Below are 18,227 nucleotides of genomic sequence, written 5' to 3'. Positions count from 1 at the left end.
ACGGTAAAGAAGCTCGTCTTTTAATAATAATTTCTGCTGGTAACAGAAATGACACCCTTCTTCTTATTCCATGTTTTTCTTTAACAAGTGACTGGTGGATCGGAGAGAACGTGTTTTTTTTTTTAACCCCAATCTAATATTTCTGATAAAGAAATCTGAATCACTAATCTCTGAGGCATCTCATTCTAATTAATGTCTGTTCATGTTGTTAGGAACATGTGGTCTATGCAGCAGAGAGGGAAAGGGGGCATTTGAGCTGTGAAGGATAGTAAGGAAAACCTCTCGCTCTCATCAATGCACAGTTTAGGACTTTTGTATTATAAGACAATTTCAGCACCAAAGAAAAGAGTTGAGCGTTCCTGCAAATGTTTAGGATGCAGTCGTACAGGTATGAAATAAGACACTCCTGGACATTGCCTGACTGATAAGTTACATAAGGAAATAACATTGTGTTGACCTGTGTTTTAAGAATCCGGTTTTAAATTGGAAGTTTGTTTTACTGAATAGTTGTGTGTCTGATAAGCTGTACTGAGCGAGTCCCGGTAAAGATTCTTTGGAATTAATGAACACAAATTGGTTTATATTGTGGCCTGAGGCATTTCAAGATTGAACTCCACATTCCTCTGAAATGAAGTTATGTATTCTGTAACTTGTAGTCTACCTATTTACGACCTGTCTGTTAAGTTGATTTGCTTGATATTATTCTTGGTATTATACTGACACAGAAAATGTAATATTTCAAAATGATGTGTCAAGTTGATGAGTGTTAGCCACCAAAGAAAACACCCCAATAAATTATTCCTTATTGAGGGGGGGGATCAGGATTAAATTTGGTAACGCCTACATTTTAAGTGTTGTGTTGTTACTGTTTAATTTTTAATTACTGGATGCAGATCAGTTTCATCAAAATTATTCTGTACTAGAACTTGAACTATCTTCCCTGTGTGTTTAAAAGCGCAGTGCACTCAGTGTAGACATTACAATGACTTTGAAGTAATGCAATGTGAACCACATTCTGCCACCGTACGTTTTTTAGGAAGAATATTTATTAATATGGTTGATTGCTACTGGCTGAAATGATGGAAGTTGTATCATGTACCGATAGCACGTATACTGTATACTGAGAGAAGGATGTCTGAAACTTTATGGAGTCTGTTACCTATAAACATTTTCAGTTTTTATATGTCATGTTTAGGTTATGATATAGATTCTGTCCATGATGACCATAGGTTGTTAATCTGATTTTTTTTCGACATTAATGTTTCATACAGCTTGTGTGCTAACATTGCAGGCTGTCTTACATGCTTCAACTAGAAAAAGACAATCAGAGATTGCAGACCCTCGCCTCCAATAGACTATTCGATCTTGTGAGACAGTAAACAGGGCTTCCGGATCAAAGGGGCCAAACCTGCGCTAGCTTGCTGCTCCGGAACGGGAAAAGATACAACTACAACTGTAACATATATGAAACTAGAATGAACTATGACCAAATTTGATGTCTCTAGCTCCAAAATTGAGGTCTGGATGGACTCCTGAAAAATGCCGATTTTAGAACAAAAATTAGCTCTCAGATCCGGATTGTGATCCGGATCTGGCCGAAATTTGTACCGCCATATGTTTTGAAGAAATTAAGAAAAATGTCAAAAATCCTTTAAAAAATTCTAGAATCTGGATCCGGGCGGCTCGGTGGCGCAGTGGTAAGCACTGTTGCCTCACAACGAGATGGTAGCGGGTTCGTCTCCGACTTGTGGCCATTCTGTGAGGAGTTCGCATGTTCTCCCCGTGTCTGCGTGGGTTCTCTCCGGGTTCTCCGGCTTCCTCCCACAAAGACATGTAGCCTAGGCTGATTGGTGACACTAAATTGTCCGTAGCTGTGAGTGTGTGTGTGGCTGGTTATACGTCTCTGTGTTGCCCTGCGATGGACTGGCGGCTTGTCCAGGGTGTCCCCTGCCTCTCGCCCATTGACTGCTGGGATTGGCCCCAGCTTGGCCCGCGACCCGATAACGGATTAAGCGGTTGGGACAATGAATGAATGAATGAATCTGGATCCAGATCCGGATCAACGCCATTCTCGGGGAGGACCGAGCCACGGACGAAACTTTGCTTGTGTAAAAATTTCAAGTCGATTGAGTTACTAGTTTTTGAGTTATGCGCGCAGACAGACAAACAAACAAACAGACAAAAAACTAACAGACAGACAAACGAACCCAATTGCAATACCCTCACCTCCCCTTTGGCGAGGGTAATTACTATACTTTGAGAACAATAACCCACGTGACATGTGGAAAGGCATCAGAGCTGTGAAGGACTACAATTGCAGGGACCAGCACGCCAGCAATGACTCCACTCTGCCTGACACCCTGAACAGATTCTTCTCACGCTTCGACTCTCCGAGAAGCAGAAGGTCTGTACATCTCCCTCAGTGTCCCTCAGCCTGAGGTGCAGCATCAGCCACTCGTACTGGTGCTGCACCAGGTCTCCTCAGCCCTGAGGAGGATCAACATCAACAAGGCTGCGGGACCAGATGTTGTGTCAGGTCGGACACTGAAGTTGTGTGCTGACCAACTGTTAGGGGTTTTCCTGGACATTTTCAACCTGTCCCTGCAGCTGTCCACCGTCCCTGCCTGCCTAAAGTCCTCCATCATTGTGCCTGTACACAAAGAAAATCATCCATCTCCTGCCTCAACGATTACTGCCCTGTTGCTCTGACTCCGGTCGTGATGAAGTGCTTCGAGAGGATCCTCCTTAAACACATCAAGGACGCCGTCCCTGCTGGTTTGGACAGCCTGCAGTTTGCCTACCGGGGGAACCGCTCCACGGAGGACGCCGTCTCGCTGACACTTCACTCTGCCCGGACTCACCTGGAGCAGCCTAACACCTACGTCAGGATGCTGTTTGTGGACTTCAGTTCAGCTTTTAACACCGTCCCACCGGACATGCTGGCTCTGAAGCTCCACAGCCTGGGACTGTCTCCACCGCTGTGCTCCTGGGTCAGAGACTTCCTCAGCAACCGGCCCCAGGTGGTGAGGATAGGAGACACCACATCCTCCTCTCTGATCCTGAACACTGGGACCCCCCAGGGTTGCGTTCTCAGCCCTGCTCTCTTGAATCTTGAATCTTGAATATTTTTGTTGTGTATAAAATGTGCATATGTACATAGGATCACGGAAAATGCCTTCTCATGCAACGTGTGCTGCCTGTCTCTCCATCCATGTTTCAGTTATGTGATGGTGATATTTTCCTGTTTGGTTTTAAAGGATTATAAACAATTTATAAATCTTGGGTTTGATCCTTTTTTTCCAGATGTTTTTTTCCAGATGTTTTCAGACAAAAATAAAACAGGGACTACCATCAATGTCTGAAGAGACTTTAATGATCTCTAGAGAACATACATGCTTAATATAATGAAGGCTTGAACCAGAGGGACTGATTAATTTGGTGTTTTACATCCATTTAACATCGTGCTCTCTGGCCACCCGAACATCGCCTACTATTTCATAGTCAAGGCTACCCCAGTTGTACACGTTGCCTGGACTGAAGTATCGGTGCATCATGTAATATTTGATCTCTTCGGAGGCGATTATACGGTCCCACATATGGACAGCCGTAATCACACCCACGAAAGATTGCGTTACATCGAAACCCCCTCCATATGAATCCTGCTCTTGCCCCAGGATGGTGCTCGGCTTCCCATCGATGGGCCCTTTGGCGATGTATCGTATGATGGATGTCTGGTTATCCAGCCACAGTTGAGCCGTTCCATCATCAGATCTCCAAGTGCTACACAAAGAGTGCCAAACGTTTGGAGTCAATGGCATTGACTGGAAGACTGTATTAGGATTCCGAACGTGCATCATGATGCCATCCTTATTGGTCTTAAAGATCAAGTAGTCGTTGCTGCGTGATTGAGTCGCCAAAGAGAAGATCGAGTAGTTCCTGTCAAGGTCCGTCTGGAATCTGAACATATATGACACCTGTGAGAAACATTTCAATCCAATTTTCAAGATAACCACATACAAAGCTTTCTCATTACCTGAGACACGTGGTCACAGCATCGAATTTGCTTTTCTCAGTCAGGAGTTTCACATAGTCTGTTATAGCCTCCTTGGGGAAGACAAAGACTTTGCCCGACATATCTGTGGAAAATGTAATTCAACATATAGTGAGACTGAGCAAGAATGTTGATGACATTTCCTAAAGTGTTGTGTGATTGAAACGACTATTTATTTATTTCAATCATGTAAACAACAAAGAATAAAAACAATAAAACAATGCCAAATACATGCACACACATACATATATATACATACATATATAAAGACATATTCACACACCCACATTACATGTAATGGTAATTAATAATAACTCAAATAAGTATTCCAGTCATGGTTAATCATCCGAGCGGTATTCTGTAAACACAATCTTGAACACAAATCTTTATGGATTGAATGGTCGACATACCTTTGGTTTCAGCATGACATACTGCAAACACCACCATCAAAAGCAAAAGCTTCTCCATCTGCAAATTTTAAGAAATTATGATTTTACTGCAAATTGGAGCAATAATTCAATGGGTTTATATAATTTCATTCATTCATTCAACCATCTTCTGAACCGCTTGCTGAACAGTGCTGACCACTGCGCCACCGTGCTTCCCCAGTTATATATTTTTTTTGGTATTTTTCTACATCAACCGTGAAAAGTAAAAGTGAATCGGGTTGATGTGTAATTTTAACTGATTTATGAATCCAGAAATGGGGTTTTCAATGTTAAAATGTCATATTTCTTTCCTAACGTTATTCTGGATCTGATCCAGAACACATTTTCCATGATAGTGCATATCAGACCAATAATCATCGGCCAATAATCAACTGAGATATTGAAGAACAAATTTTGAATCTCCATGTTAACAAAAAGTGATCCAGAAACCAGGATCTCTTCTGGATCATCACCAAAATACCAATCATCTGTTCCTGGTAACATTCCCAACATTTCCTGAATTTCATCAAGATCCATCCAGAACTTTTTGAGTTGTCTTGCTAACAGACAGACAGAGGTAATTACATTTAGAAATTCTATATGAAAGTCAAAACATTTCTTCGTGTTTATAGCGTCTCTTACCTTGTCTGGCTGTGAGGCTCCTGTCCTTGGTGCCCTATTTGAAGTTTGTCTGTTCAGCTTTTATATGAAACTATTGATGGATCTGCTTTCATCATAGAGAACTTTGGAATGTTGCATGGGATAAATCAAACAGAAGGTGACATTTTTTTAGGTCAGCATGGATGTTGGTTAATCGTGTCATGGTGCCCTAAAATGTTCTGCATTTGCCCTAAGAAGAGCACCGACTTCTCACTTATGCATCAGTGTTAGTTGGAACTGGGTGTCCAGATACGACATTATGTGGTGCACCGACCTTTTTATCAATGCTGAGTTTAATGAATTAACAAGATCAATCAATAATTGTCACTCTAGGATGAATTGGCAGACTAATTTGTGCACAACATTGATACTATTAGATCCAGTGTTGTACCTGATCAGGATACTATTAATGAAATCTGAGGATCTTTACCTGAGGAAACACTGGACAGTTTTGTTGTTGTTGCTGAGATTCCAAGTCCAATTCTTGGAAACTTAATATACTATCACAAATATAATTTAGATTGTGCTAATGACCGTAGTGTATCATTAGACATGCACAACTTGGGTCATTTCTTCATTTTAAATTCCATTCATTTGAGTGTACATATTGTGTTCAGCAAAAACCTTGATCTGTACGAACACAATAATTAATTAATTAAAAAATAATTAATATAAAAATGTATTATTGTGAGACTGAATTCAACAACACTTTTGGAGCTCACTGCGTCACAGTTTGTTAGATCTTGATCTGTTCTAAAAGTCGCATCGGGTGAATTTCTTCTCTTGTGTCTTTCAAGAACAACATTACCCATAAGCCAGCGCACGATGACGTAGTGAACCGTCGCCAAACAAGATGGTGCTTGAAAGTACTATGGTCTGGTAAGGGCTCTGAAAGATGTTTCAATTTAGGACGATTCTTTCCAGATTGGTTAATGTTTATGCGCCTTTTGACGTAGTTTGTGTGAAACATTCGTTCGTTGTTTCATTTTGAGTTTAACGATTTCATGTTATTGCCCGAATATATCGTTACCCTGCTTGAGCAACTAGCACATGGCTAGCCAACCACTCTTGTTTTTCCTCCTCACATTATTTGTGGAGTCACGTTCGGCTTCTATACAATTGTGTTACCTGAAATTAATAAAATAAAGCCCAGTTATCGCTTCCCCATGTCGGAAAAAATGACTTTGTATAAAGCGTTAGCTTTTTCTAGCTAAAGCTTACTGTCTAACAGCAAGTCCTCAAGAAGCTGAATGACATTTCTGTTGAAAACCAAAAAATATTTATTGTCATTTTTTATTGTAAATGTTTTTACACCTTGACATGTTTACAATCTTGAGTAAGTAAATATTTTTCCAAATTGTACATTTTTAATTGGTTGCTCATCTCACTTTTGCTAGCGTGGACAACAGTGAGTATATGCGAAATGGAGACTTTCTGCCCACCAGACTGCAGGCTCAGCAGGATGCAGTTAATATCGTTTGTCACTCCAAGACCCGTACCAATCCTGAAAATAACGTTGGACTCATCACAATGGCAAAGTAAGAAGCGCCCAGATTTTGATTAGTGTAATGACATATAAAAGATGTTGGCATAACAACACGCATTATGTCTCTGCAGCAACTGTGAGGTTCTGACCACACTGACTCCAGACACTGGCAGGATATTGTCTAAGCTCCATGCTGTGCAGCCTCACGGAAACATCAGCTTCTGCACCGGCATCAGGGTGGCACATGTGAGTTTGTGACTTTCATCACTCAGTCAGTCTTATCCTGCCTCACTTGCTGGAATTAGGCACGGAGCAGACATTTTTCTATTCGAGCCATGGCAAACTTGGTGAAACCCAAATCTGTTTGCTCCCTTTCTTTATTGATGCAGTACTGCTACAGTTATACACAGCTTGTTATTAAATACACCCATTATTTATCTGGATAGACATGACAAAATAAATACGATTTGTCCCGTTTGTCAGAAATATATTTCGTCTGTAAGTTATTTTTCATTTCCCCCCTGCAGTTGGCTCTGAATCACAGACAGGGCAAAAACCACAAGATGCGCATTATTGCATTTGTTGGCAGCCCTGTTGAGGACAACGAGAAAGAAGTAAGCCGAGTCATTACCCTCGCCGAGGGGGAGGCGAGGGTATTGCAATTGGGTCCGTTTGTTTGTATGTTTGTCTGTTTGCTTGTCTGTCCGAGCGCATAACTCAAAAACTAGGAACCCAATCGACTTGAAAATTTTACACAAGCAAGGTTCTGTCTGTGGCTCGGCCCTCCCCGAGAATGGCGTTGATCCGGATCTGGATCCAGATTCTAGAATTATTTTTACATCTGGAATTGTGCCTGTGCTGTAAACTGCCACTTTAAGAGGGAAGGACACGAATGGCATGATGGGAAAAAGAGTCCAGAAGGAGTCTTGTAGTACGTTCCGGAGCAGCAAGCTAGAGCAGGTTTGGCTCCTCTGATCCGGAAGTCCTGTTTACTGTCTCGCAAGATCGAATAGTCTTTTGGAGGCGAGGGTCTGCAATCTCTGATTGTCGTTTTCTAGTTGTTAAATGGTCAACTCGTCCGCTTGGTGAAGCACAGACCAGCGCTGCATCCTTGTACAGTCGGCAGGTGCAGAGGATCGCCTCCTCCGTGTTACGGGATGACCTGCACCCCCTGTACGGTCACTTTGTCTCTCTGGCCTCTGGGCGGAGGTTTTTGGTGCCAAGGTGCCGAACTCAGAGGTACAGAAATAGCTTTGTCCCGACTGCTGTGAGTCTGCTCAATAAGCATTAGTCTGCGGTTCCTCATGTATTTTAATCCTTCATCTTTTTATCGGGTTTAATTTTAATCATAGTCTTAATCTTGTGTTTTTGTTATTTTTTATTATTGTGGTTAGCAAACCTTCTTATGACATCTTGGTTATTGGGGCTGATGAAATGTTATTTGAACACTTTTAACGGTTGTGTAAGTTTTATATGTGTTTGCTGGTTTGAATGATATGTGATGTTTTATCATCTCACAGCAAATCAAGTCTACCTCCGGGTACAAATAAAGTAACCTTGAACCTTCGTATTCTTAAATGAGTCAAAAGTATATTTGTGACTCTGATGTTGGGAATCAGGGTTTGAGGGTTATGTTGACATCTTCTTGGAAGAGTATACTCCTCATCACACACAAAATAGACGGTATTACTGAGTGTACTTTGAACAATTTGCTTGTAGACACCAGAGCAACATAACATTTTTTATTTACAATTATTTAGTTGATTCAAGTCGGTCAAAGAATCAACGAACTGAACATAAATAGAAATATTCAAAAAGCAGAACTTTCAAATCTGAGGAGGCCAGATGAAAAGAATATTTGCTCAGTTTCTGTTTTTTGTATCGGCTTGCTTCTTTTTCATTTAACCCATAAATTCATATATTTCAGACCCAACACAATATATTGAATATTTGTTTCTGTTTTTTGCAGTTAGTCAAAATGGCAAAGCGTTTAAAGAAGGAAAAGGTCAATGTGGATATTATTAACTTTGGAGAGGAGGTATTGTTGCAACAACACACACTCACACGCCCTTTTTTGCATATCCAGTATGCTGCTGTTTAGTTTTGTCGTTTTGTAAATGGTTTTATACTGTACTTACATGTTTGCAATTCTTTTGCATGTCTGCAGGAAATGAACACAGAGAAGCTAACTGCCTTTATCAACACACTGAATGGCAAAGAGGGCGCAGGCTCCCACCTGGTCACTGTGCCCCCAGGCCCGAGTTTGGCTGACGCCCTGCTGTCCTCGCCCATCCTGGCTGGGGAGGGTGGTGCAGTGTTGGGTCTAGGTGCCAGTGACTTTGAATTTGGAGTGGATCCAAGCGCCGACCCAGAGCTGGCCTTGGTGAGATCATGGTAGCTCTCTCATGAATGTCATGACTTTATTCAGTACGTAGGTCACTGCAATATGTAAAGTTGGTATACTCAATTTATATTTTTTGGGGTGAATGCTGCTATTAAAGAAATTTAATTTTGGGGAATTTAAAGGAATGCAGGTCTGTGATATTGTTTTTGGTTAGATCTATTTTTTTGATCATCACAAGGCTCTACGGGTATCGATGGAGGAGCAGAGGCAACGACAGGAGGACGAAGTTCGCAGATCAGCGGTTGCATTAGCTGCTGAAGCTGCCGTTTCATCCTCTGCTGCAGATGGTTTGCAAAATATTCACCTACATGATTGATGATGATGAATATATTTATTAGATAGAATGTTAGAGTACAAGTACAGTCAAACAGTAGCATGTATTGCAGTACAAGTACGGTCAAACATCCTGTCTAAGAGGAGCGTTTCAAAAAAGCCCTTGCGGTCTTGTTTCCGTTGAAAGTCCTTCGTACATAAATCATCGACATTTAGCAATACCAATAAAACTAATACTAAATTACTCAATTGATGCAAAATAACAATAAATTAAAAATAAATTAGTCCACAGATGCAAAATAATAAATTAAAAAGACGCATAATATGTACAATGTAGATGGACAAAAAGGGGGGGGGGGATTGATCCGGAGAGAGTCGTGATGACTATCTCCGTTTCTGTCCCCCTGAAAGGTGTATTTTTAGGGCCGTCTTGAAGGAGGCCAAAGAGGTGGGCAGGAGTCAAACAGCTCCACCCTTGGGGGGCAGTATTGTAAAAATACTGATTTACTATCATCAATCCTAATTTCAGCACATCTTTTTTACTAATTAGATTACAGCACCCTTCATTTGAGTTCATGAAACATTTTCTTTCTTTTGCAGAGTCTGAGGATGCCCTGCTGAAGATGTCCGTTACGCATTCATACTCGCCCACACCTACTTTACCAGATTTCAGCCGCATGACAGAAGATGAGCAGATTGCCTATGCATTGCAGATGTCTATGCAGGGGGCAGGCACAGGTTAGATGGTTTAAATCAATTTGAATTTTCAAATCATCAATTAACATATTGATTACATGGAGAAACAAAGCTACGATCCAAAATGTGTCCCATCAATTATAAAAACATTGTGGATTAATTTATAGTCCAGCAATATTTCCACGTTTTCACAAATTCTACAGTCAGCATCTCCAGAAATGGCCGGTCTGTGGGCCGGTAACATAAACATATTGTAACTCCTAGCTTTCAGTAACTGACCACTTTAATGTCATCAAAATCTAAAAATGGGTTTCTACGGCTGGTAGCCAAGCTGTGTCACATGAGTATAGCAATAAGCCATTTATATGCTAGCTGACAGTTCATGTTGTATTTGAGCATTTAAAAAAATAGTTTAGTCAGATGAACTTTTATTGTAATTTCTTTTACTTAGTTCATTTTTTATTGCTGACTTGGATAATCATTTCCTGACGCAAATAGCACAAATGTCATTTTTATTGTTTGCCTTGGCTAATTGAAAGATGCTTTAGACACACAGTTCTTTGAAGTATTATCTTGTTTGCAGTCCTGCAGGTTAGAATGACCAGTTGCACAATCAGTCAACTTTGATAGGGAGCATAATCATCCATCCATCTTGTAGATAGATGAAAGCATAATCACATTAATGCAATTTTTGTTCTATTTGTTCACAATTCGACAAATGAGGACGTGCTCAGAAACTGGCTGCATAAATGTTAAAATTGCATGTCTATTTTTGATTACAAATTTAGTGACTAATATTTTCCTATATACCGGTACTGTAAATGTGAGTCTAAAGGTCAACAGCTGATGGCATGGTCCTGAATACTTTGCCCCATCAGGAGAGAAGCTCTCTATCGAGGTCCAGTTTTGACTGTCCTTGATCTTTCTATCATACTTTCAGATTGAAACATTTGCTGCTGGAAGCTGGATCACATTTTGACCAACAAAGAGCAGGGCTTTTTTTTAAATGAGTAACAGACATCCCTTGTGTTGTGTCTATATTAATTGAACGATGGCTAGTTTTTGTACATTGTTTTTCCCAAATTATTTTTTTTGCCAACCACAAAAGTCAGCATATGACACCAGACTGATATGATTGTAATTTATAGTATTTTATATGGTGAGACTAAATTCTGTAATGTCTGTAATGAATAGTTAGACATGCAACATGGCTGAAAAGGATATGTTTGAGTCCCAAAAGAGTTTCACTGTTGATACAGGGGCATATAGACCTGGTATGAAGTTTGCCAACCCCATTTTTACTACTCGGACCATATGTGTTTTCTTGTAGAATTTGGTGCAGAAGACATGGAAACGGGTGCCGACATGGAGTCTAGTAAGGCTACAGTAAGAACAACCCCTCCTTTGTTTTGTCATTATCTCATCGAAAAGTGTTTGGTAAAGATTAGTAATAACACGTTGCTGTGCCAGGATGAAGAGGACTATGATGTCATGCAGGATCCAGAGTTCCTTCAAAGCGTCCTCGAAAGCCTTCCAGGAGTTGACCCCAACAATGAGGCCATTCGTAACGCCATGGGATCTCTGGCGTCTCAAACAGGTTCTAAGCCTGACACTAAGAAGAATGAGGAGAAAAAGAAATGACCATCCAAAGAGAAACAATTAATATATGATCAATAAAGCAGATGGGAGGGTTTCATGTTCTTCCTGTGTCTGTGTAGTGGCGATAGTCATGTATTCACAGTAACAGAATCCTACAAACAATAGTTTTGCTTTGTTTACCTTTAGGAGGACCTGTGATTTGTGTGTGATGTTTTGATTTAGTTTATTTTTTTATACAAGTACTCTAACATGCAAACTTCTGAAATGAATGCACAGAACATAAGTTGTGTTCGATTCTTGGAATTGTATTTTTGGATATTCTGGGATTACAAAGCAAGATACTTTTTTTTTTTGTTGTGTGCAGGAAGCCAAAATCTGATGATTGTTTTTTTTTTTTTTTTTAAAGCTTTCACGACTTCATATCAGCCCCAACAATTAACAGAAGGAACGGCAACTTATTTGAAAAATTAGTATTTTCTGATAGAGTACTTGAAAGTCTGACATTAAACGTGAACATTTTGGAGGAAGTCCAAGATTGTCGCGCGGTTTGATGACGAACAACTGATGCGCCGGAGACTCGGAGGGGGAAGTCGGGAACCAACTTCGTTGACGCGCAGGTAACGCAAATGTTTGTGAGCTATAATGTTATCTTCAGGTTTAGGAAACGACGCACGAATGTTTGCCCTTGAGAAGCGGCGCGTTGCACCGGTGAAGCTCGCAATTGTTTGCGACCCTTCAGGAGAGTTTGTTGACGTTAGCGCGGTGGCTAGCAGACGCATGCTAAACTTGATTTAGCTGCTGCTGAAGGGCCCACTTGTTGCAACATGACAGCTAACTTCAGCATGCTAAACAGCAGCGCTGTCCAGACACGGCCCTTTAGATTTGTTTAATCGACAAAGTAACATTTCAAAAGCTGTGTTGCTAACAAAAGTTCGACTTAGATACCGGGGCATTTTTAAATGTAAGAGTTTTAACGCAGCTCAAGTTTGTTGACGTTTAAATTAACGCGATGTTAATGGTTCTGATTCAATCGATAGATTCCGAACCTTGTGCTGGCAATGGGGGACATGAAGACCCCAGACTTTGATGATTTGCTGGCAGCTTTTGATATTCCAGACATTGATGCCAAAGAAGCCATTCAATCCAGCCCGGAAGCGGAGGACCGGGACGAGGTGGGGGCCGATGCTTCTAAAACAGACGGGGTGTCTTCATCCTTTCCCTGCCCCCCCGCCTTGCACAGTGAGCCCCCTGTGGTCAGCGTCATCGTGAAGAACACGGTGCTCTCCGAGTCCTGTGAGGAGAAGGCCGTCGGGGATAAAGCAGAGAATCCTTCACACACGGCCTCCAGCGCTCACGTTCAGCTCAAGTTGGGCAACTTCGCCCAACAACGCGCTCCTAAAATGCCAATTTTGGAACCACAGATTGCTAATGGCTTCCAGGGATCCGTCCCAAGAGACCAGGGACATTCCAGCACACAGTTATGGCCCCCAACAATTAGGTCCGCAATGAAGGGCGATGATGAGGAAGAGCCAGAGGCTGGATTGGTTCAGAGCACTACAGACGTCCTCCACAGTTTGGATCCCCTCCTCTACCTCCCATCTTCAACCAGCACCGGTCATCGCTCCCCAACTCCTCCGTCCTCTTCCTCCGCCGACCCCCGCCCCCCTCATAATGCCAACGCGAGTCTGCTCTGTGGTCCTTCGACCCCGATACCACAGAATGGGACTGCTAAGGCCGGAGTGAAGTGTGACCTTCACTCGGATGAAGATGACTCCGAGTCAGATTTAGGTAGTTCACTTGTGATCCAGGAGAGCCCGGAATCTCTTTCGCCATCTCCTCCTCATTTCAAACCAGGAATCCGTTACCCTGAGCTTCTCGGGTCGGGTGAAACCGCCCGTTCCGTTTCTCATTCTCCGCATATATCTTCAATGGCTCCAGCAAAACCTGAAGCCCAGCTTGCAGGAGAGGGCTGCACCGCCCCTGCAAATGTTTCCCCTGCAGCTCCCCAGCCGCCGAGTCCTCAGGACTGCTTTCCATCTGTGAGCGTGGACTTTACCTCTGAGCAAAAGAAGAAATACCCAGAGCACGTGATCGAAGAGAGGGACTCCCCCGAGAGCCCACCACCCAGTGAGACTGGTCTTCTAGTCCCCAAAAGGAGCGGCTGTCCTGATTCAGCGCAGACATCAGGTCCAGCATTGAACCACGAGGACTTGACTCACCAAGAGGAACTCGTGGAAAGTGCTTCTAGAGAGGAGGGCAGGCCTGACGACGCTGAGGAGGGGAGAGAGCCGGCGGCTGGAGATGAAGGAAATGTAAACGAGGAAAACCGTGGCGCTTGCACTGAGGAAGCGTCAGCCGCAACTCTGTTGCATCCCCTCAAAGTTAAAATCAAAACGAGTTCAGCCAGCAGCACAAAGGCTGCGAGTGGTGCTGCACCGAAAAAAAATGCAAGAGCCACGACAAAGGGTGTGGATTGCTCAAAGCCTTCATCTGAACGCAACACGAGATCCAAGAGAGACGCGCAACAATCTCGGGCGGCTGCAACCGCGACGCTCCCGGAAGATGACTGTGCATTTAAAGACAAAGTGGCAGCGGACACCAAGCATCATGTTTCCCCCACGGCCGTTAGTATCACCAAAACGGCAGCCCTGCCTTCCGTCTCCGTCTCCTTTCCCAGAGCCGGTGCAAATGGGATCAGCTTTCAGAACGCGGGCTCAAAAAGTCTGGACGTGACGCTTCCCGCAACTTCACAGCTCCATCCTCAAAGCGGCAGCAGGCCGGCTTCCATCGTGAACAGCACGGGAGCCATTATATCCAAGAGTCAGACCAACCTGGTCGAAGCTTTCAACAAGATCCTCAACAGCAGGAACCCGCTGCCCAGCTACAAGCCAGACCTGAGCTCACCTCCGGCGGAGTGGGGGCTCCATCTACCGGCGCAGGTTAGTTTGCATGATTAGCCAGTTAGCATAAAAATCAAGTGGCAGGTATTTATTCGACATTATTAGTTAAACCATTATTTTTCATCCAAGCCTGCCAAACGTCGAGTCGTCTAAAGTTTTTAACTGACGTGAAATTGCCAGTTTAAAGGAATTTATTTTTGTACCGGTTATTGAATTATGAGGAGGGTAAGAATTTATTCTGAGTTTCATTTAGCAAAACGCTGTTTCCTTGTACTATGATGATATATATGTTGACGTGCTCTCATCCAAGAGGCGAGTCCAGTCGAGTCTCTTCTTGGTTTATCTCAGCCCGGATGATTGAGAACCAACACAGACAAAGCGGATCGTTCTTTTTCCTTTATCATTCCACATTCTTCTCCTGGCATTGCATTTCATCGTTCTCGTTCCTGCTCGTAGCCCGTTATGAATGACCGGCGCCCGTTCCCCTGCAGGGTTACCGCTGCTTGGAGTGTGGCGACGCCTTCGCTCTGGAGCAGAGTTTGATGCGGCACTACGCGCGCCGCTCGCTGAGGATCGAGGTGACCTGCAATCACTGTGCCAAGCGGTTGGCCTTCTTCAACAAGTGCAGCCTGCTCTTGCACGCCAGAGAGCACAAGGAGAGGGGTCTGATCATGCAGTGCTCACACTTGGTGATGAAGCCTGTACCCATTGAGCAGATGATTGGCCAGCGGGAATCTGCAGCAGTTGGTTCGTGAACATTAATTCTGTCATTTCATTTAGCCGTACTTCTATATGTGATTTCAAGACGTGCGTGTGATTGTGGATGTATATTCTTCCTTGGTTTCTGATGCGAGCTCTCTTTATCTCTTCTTCTGCTCTCCGCTTCAGGTGCATCATCATCATCATCATCATCATCCGTTTTAGACCAAACCACACAAAACCTCACACCACAGCCGCATAAGTTAGTATCCAACAAGAAACGAGAGGTAGTGCTGCACGTCGGCAATAAATGCCCCGAGTGTCAGACTCAGTTCAGCAGCAAAGATGAGGTGGCGGATCATTTTCAGGAAATCAAAGCAACCCAAACTGCTGTGAGTCTTTGAGGAAAAGGTCATGAGGTTTTGTCATTAACATGAGCTCCTCACTAACTCTAACGCCCTTTTGTCTGACCACTCCAGTCGTGCACAGAGTGTTCTCCTCCCATGCTCCTGCCCAACAGCTGCAGTGCAGCAGCTCATAAACGCATCCACCAAGGCCAGTCGCCACACATCTGCCCAGAGTGTGGAGGCCTGACCGACCAGCCGCTGTTGCAAACGCACCTGGAGGACACCTGCTTGCACTTCGCACGCCGCATCGGATACCGGTGGGAGATCTTCCTATGCATGCGTTCATTTCGTGAAAAAGTGTGCTGCACTGTGGTGCACTCGTGAATTGTATTCATATTGGCACACATTCCTTGTTCCTCTCTTCCTCTGCAGATGTTCTAGTTGTCTGGTGGTGTTTGGAGGACTCAACTCTGTGAAGTCCCACATCCAGCAGGCTCATTGTGATATGTTCCACAAATGCCCCAGTTGCCCCATGGCCTTCAAGTCTGCTCCCAGCATACAGAATCACATCACAGCCCAGCATCCGACGCTCACTGGAGGACAGACCATGTATAAACACACACCATTATTCTCATGAGAAAAATATTTTCAGTGACGTGACCGTGTTTTATCTCTTCACAGGCCGATTTATAAATGTGTCATGTGTGACACAGTTTTCACGAACAGGAACCTGCTGTACATCCACTTTGACACTCATTTAACCAATCAGAAAGTGCATGTGTTCAAATGCCCCGAGTGTACCAAGTTATTTTCCCAGAGGAATTCACTACTGGACCATTTCAAGGTACGTCTATCTTTATATGCGGTAGTGTAATTACATCGAGCTCAGTCTTTCATAACTAAATCATCTGCCTTCCACTCACACTTTATTTTATTTTTTATTTACTCTGCTCTTTCGGTTCCTCAGAGCCATAATAAAAGACTCACAATAAAACAAGAGTTACCTTCACGTCCAGCTACTCCCTCGGGTTCACGTCTAGCTTTGACGGCGGCGGGCTCAGATGTAGAGGAAGGGATGGTCGAGCACGCCGAAAAGAAACTGAAGAGAGAGAGGATGACGAACCCCTTGGGGTGGAAGTGTGCAACTTGCTACACGCGGCACACAGACCGGGAGGACTACATCAGCCACATGGCTGTGCAGCATGGCAAGGTGTGGCAGTCCACCATCTCCCCACTGTCTCACATGTTACTGGATGCAGCTCGGTCAAAGTGCTACTGTGCTTGTCTTGTGCAGACTCTGAAGAAGTTTCCATGTAACAAGTGTGAGAGCTCGTTCACCACCACTTCCAGCATGAGACGCCACATCAGAGACAAACATAAAGCCACAAACCGGAGCTTTTTCTGCCAGTAAGTGCCTCCTCTTATCTGTCTGGTTTGAGGAGGAGAACAATAGTTCTTGATATTATTCTTAATATTTTCTGTTTTTCTGTTGTGTAGCTTGTGTAGTAAGGGTAAGAAAATGTTCAGCAGCAGAGTGATGCTGGAGAGGCACATTCAGCTGAGACACGGCGTGGACAAAGGAGACCAGAACACGCCCGTGGTAAGGCGCTGTTTTTGTATTTCTTGCATTCCTATAAAGAATCAAACCGGAAACAAAGTGAAGATGAAGTTGAGCGTTGATGTCCCGTCCTCACAGGGAGGCAGAGATGATGCCGACAGCTCCTCAGAACAGGACAGCGGGTTAGGGGCTCGCCCCAGACGGAGAGGAGCTGTGAAGTTGGAGCCTGACGATGAATCCGCAGTGGGGTTGAGTCCAGTGAAGAAGTTGCAGTCCTCTGGCCAGGACCCCCTTCCAGAGTCCGGTTTCCGCTGTGGCCCCTGCGGCTTCACCGCGGAGGATCAGGCGTCGTTCTTGGAGCACATCAGCCAACACCGGCGGGGGGCGATGGAGACCAGCGGCCAGCAGTGTCTGCAGTGCGGCGCCTGCTTCACATCTGGCTCCTCCCTAGCTCGCCATCGCTTCATTACCCACAAAGTACGAAACGCACACGCCGACGGCCAGCAGTCCCTCAGCGTGCGCCCAGCGCCTTCCCATGGCAACAACAGGAACCAAGAGGATCTGACTTCACTGGATGGTCCCAAAGCAACATCGCCCGCCCCTCAGGCGATGGACGAAGAGGACTCTTTGACCTGTAAGGTGTGTCGCAAACGATTTGAAAAGGCTTCAGATCTGAATACGCACTTTAGAACTCACGGGATGGCTTTCATCAGCGCGAGGAACACAGGAAAGCCTGCCTGAGGGGGGGTGGGGGGGGCACGAGAAAGGAAAAGAGTGCCTTATTTATCATCAGAGCTATGCACTAATTTAGCCAAAGTCTGGCACAAGTCTTTTATGTGACTGGTTGATTCAGCTCTACTAACCTGCTTTTGACACTCGGGATGTAATCTTGAATTCAGTCAGTAAGGATACGCCGTTAAGGCTGTATCCAGGTTAAAACCTGGTAAAAGAGGAATATGACGTGAAGTCAATTTCAAAGTGAGCGTTTCTATTTGAAAAACAGACCTTTGAACATTAAAATACAGAATTAATTTGGTCAATTGCACATACACAAGTTATGTGTCTGCTTCTCTAAAGTTACTGTCAGGTTCATGTCCTTGGGCTTCGTTATTTGTTTAGACGGTAA

The 18,227-nt window shown here is 43.8% G+C and overlaps 3 protein-coding genes across 4 annotated transcripts; 2 read left to right on the top strand and 1 right to left on the bottom strand.

The window, feature by feature from the left end:
* Nucleotides 1-3,401: 3,401 nt before the first annotated feature.
* LOC137917707 (C-reactive protein-like) lies at nt 3,402-5,142 on the bottom strand. Its single transcript, XM_068760431.1, has 4 exons — nt 5,122-5,142; nt 4,462-4,519; nt 4,034-4,136; nt 3,402-3,957 (listed from the first exon to the last, which is right to left on the bottom strand). Exons 2-4 carry the CDS (start codon nt 4,517-4,519, stop codon nt 3,444-3,446), a joined length of 675 nt encoding a protein of 224 aa, XP_068616532.1. The 5' UTR covers nt 5,122-5,142; the 3' UTR covers nt 3,402-3,443.
* Nucleotides 5,143-5,986: 844 nt separating this feature from the next.
* LOC137915694 (26S proteasome non-ATPase regulatory subunit 4-like) lies at nt 5,987-12,068 on the top strand. Of its 2 annotated transcripts, none has more exons than XM_068758830.1 (10): nt 5,987-6,018; nt 6,537-6,677; nt 6,757-6,871; nt 7,153-7,239; nt 8,595-8,663; nt 8,793-9,008; nt 9,208-9,316; nt 9,903-10,040; nt 11,329-11,384; nt 11,469-12,068. In XM_068758830.1, the coding sequence occupies exons 1-10, from the start codon at nt 5,993-5,995 to the stop codon at nt 11,637-11,639; spliced, it is 1,128 nt and encodes a 375-aa protein (XP_068614931.1). In that variant the 5' UTR covers nt 5,987-5,992; the 3' UTR covers nt 11,640-12,068. The 2 variants fall into 2 exon arrangements, with proteins under 2 accessions (XP_068614931.1, XP_068614932.1); XM_068758831.1 differs by having other exon boundaries at nt 11,329-11,373; nt 11,469-11,574.
* A 587-nt stretch (nt 12,069-12,655) lies between these two features.
* On the top strand, nt 12,656-17,865 carry znf687a (zinc finger protein 687a). Its single transcript, XM_068756761.1, has 10 exons — nt 12,656-14,536; nt 14,989-15,244; nt 15,386-15,588; nt 15,676-15,860; nt 15,976-16,152; nt 16,225-16,387; nt 16,511-16,753; nt 16,838-16,950; nt 17,041-17,140; nt 17,240-17,865. Exons 1-10 carry the CDS (start codon nt 12,656-12,658, stop codon nt 17,840-17,842), a joined length of 3,924 nt encoding a protein of 1,307 aa, XP_068612862.1. The 3' UTR covers nt 17,843-17,865.
* The last annotated feature ends 362 nt before the right edge of the window (nt 17,866-18,227 follow it).

This window comes from Brachionichthys hirsutus, chromosome 3, assembly GCF_040956055.1.
Source record: "Brachionichthys hirsutus isolate HB-005 chromosome 3, CSIRO-AGI_Bhir_v1, whole genome shotgun sequence".
Taxonomy (NCBI): domain Eukaryota; kingdom Metazoa; phylum Chordata; class Actinopteri; order Lophiiformes; family Brachionichthyidae; genus Brachionichthys; species Brachionichthys hirsutus.
Note: the sequence above shows the minus strand (reverse complement) of the source record. Positions and strands in the feature narration are given on the sequence as shown.

What these genes read in the sequence shown, in the direction of transcription:
- LOC137917707 (XM_068760431.1), bottom strand. Translation starts at nt 4,519, where the DNA reads ATGGAGAAGCTTTTGCTTTTGATGGTGGTGTTTGCAGTATGTCATGCT. An exon ending in ATGTCATGCTGAAACCAAAG is followed by an intron (nt 4,137 to 4,461) that starts GTATGTCGACCA and finishes CATTTTCCACAG; the next exon opens with ATATGTCGGGCAAAGTCTTT. An exon ending in GCTGTGACCACGTGTCTCAG is followed by an intron (nt 3,958 to 4,033) that starts GTAATGAGAAAG and finishes ATATATGTTCAG; the next exon opens with ATTCCAGACGGACCTTGACA.
- LOC137915694 (XM_068758830.1), top strand. Translation starts at nt 5,993, where the DNA reads ATGGTGCTTGAAAGTACTATGGTCTG. An exon ending in TTCATCCTCTGCTGCAGATG is followed by an intron (nt 9,317 to 9,902) that starts GTTTGCAAAATA and finishes TTTCTTTTGCAG; the next exon opens with AGTCTGAGGATGCCCTGCTG. An exon ending in TGGAGTCTAGTAAGGCTACA is followed by an intron (nt 11,385 to 11,468) that starts GTAAGAACAACC and finishes TTGCTGTGCCAG; the next exon opens with GATGAAGAGGACTATGATGT.
- znf687a (XM_068756761.1), top strand. Translation starts at nt 12,656, where the DNA reads ATGGGGGACATGAAGACCCCAGACTTTGATGATTTGCTGGCAGCTTTT. An exon ending in CTCACTGGAGGACAGACCAT is followed by an intron (nt 16,153 to 16,224) that starts GTATAAACACAC and finishes ATCTCTTCACAG; the next exon opens with GCCGATTTATAAATGTGTCA. An exon ending in AAGGAGACCAGAACACGCCC is followed by an intron (nt 17,141 to 17,239) that starts GTGGTAAGGCGC and finishes CCGTCCTCACAG; the next exon opens with GGAGGCAGAGATGATGCCGA.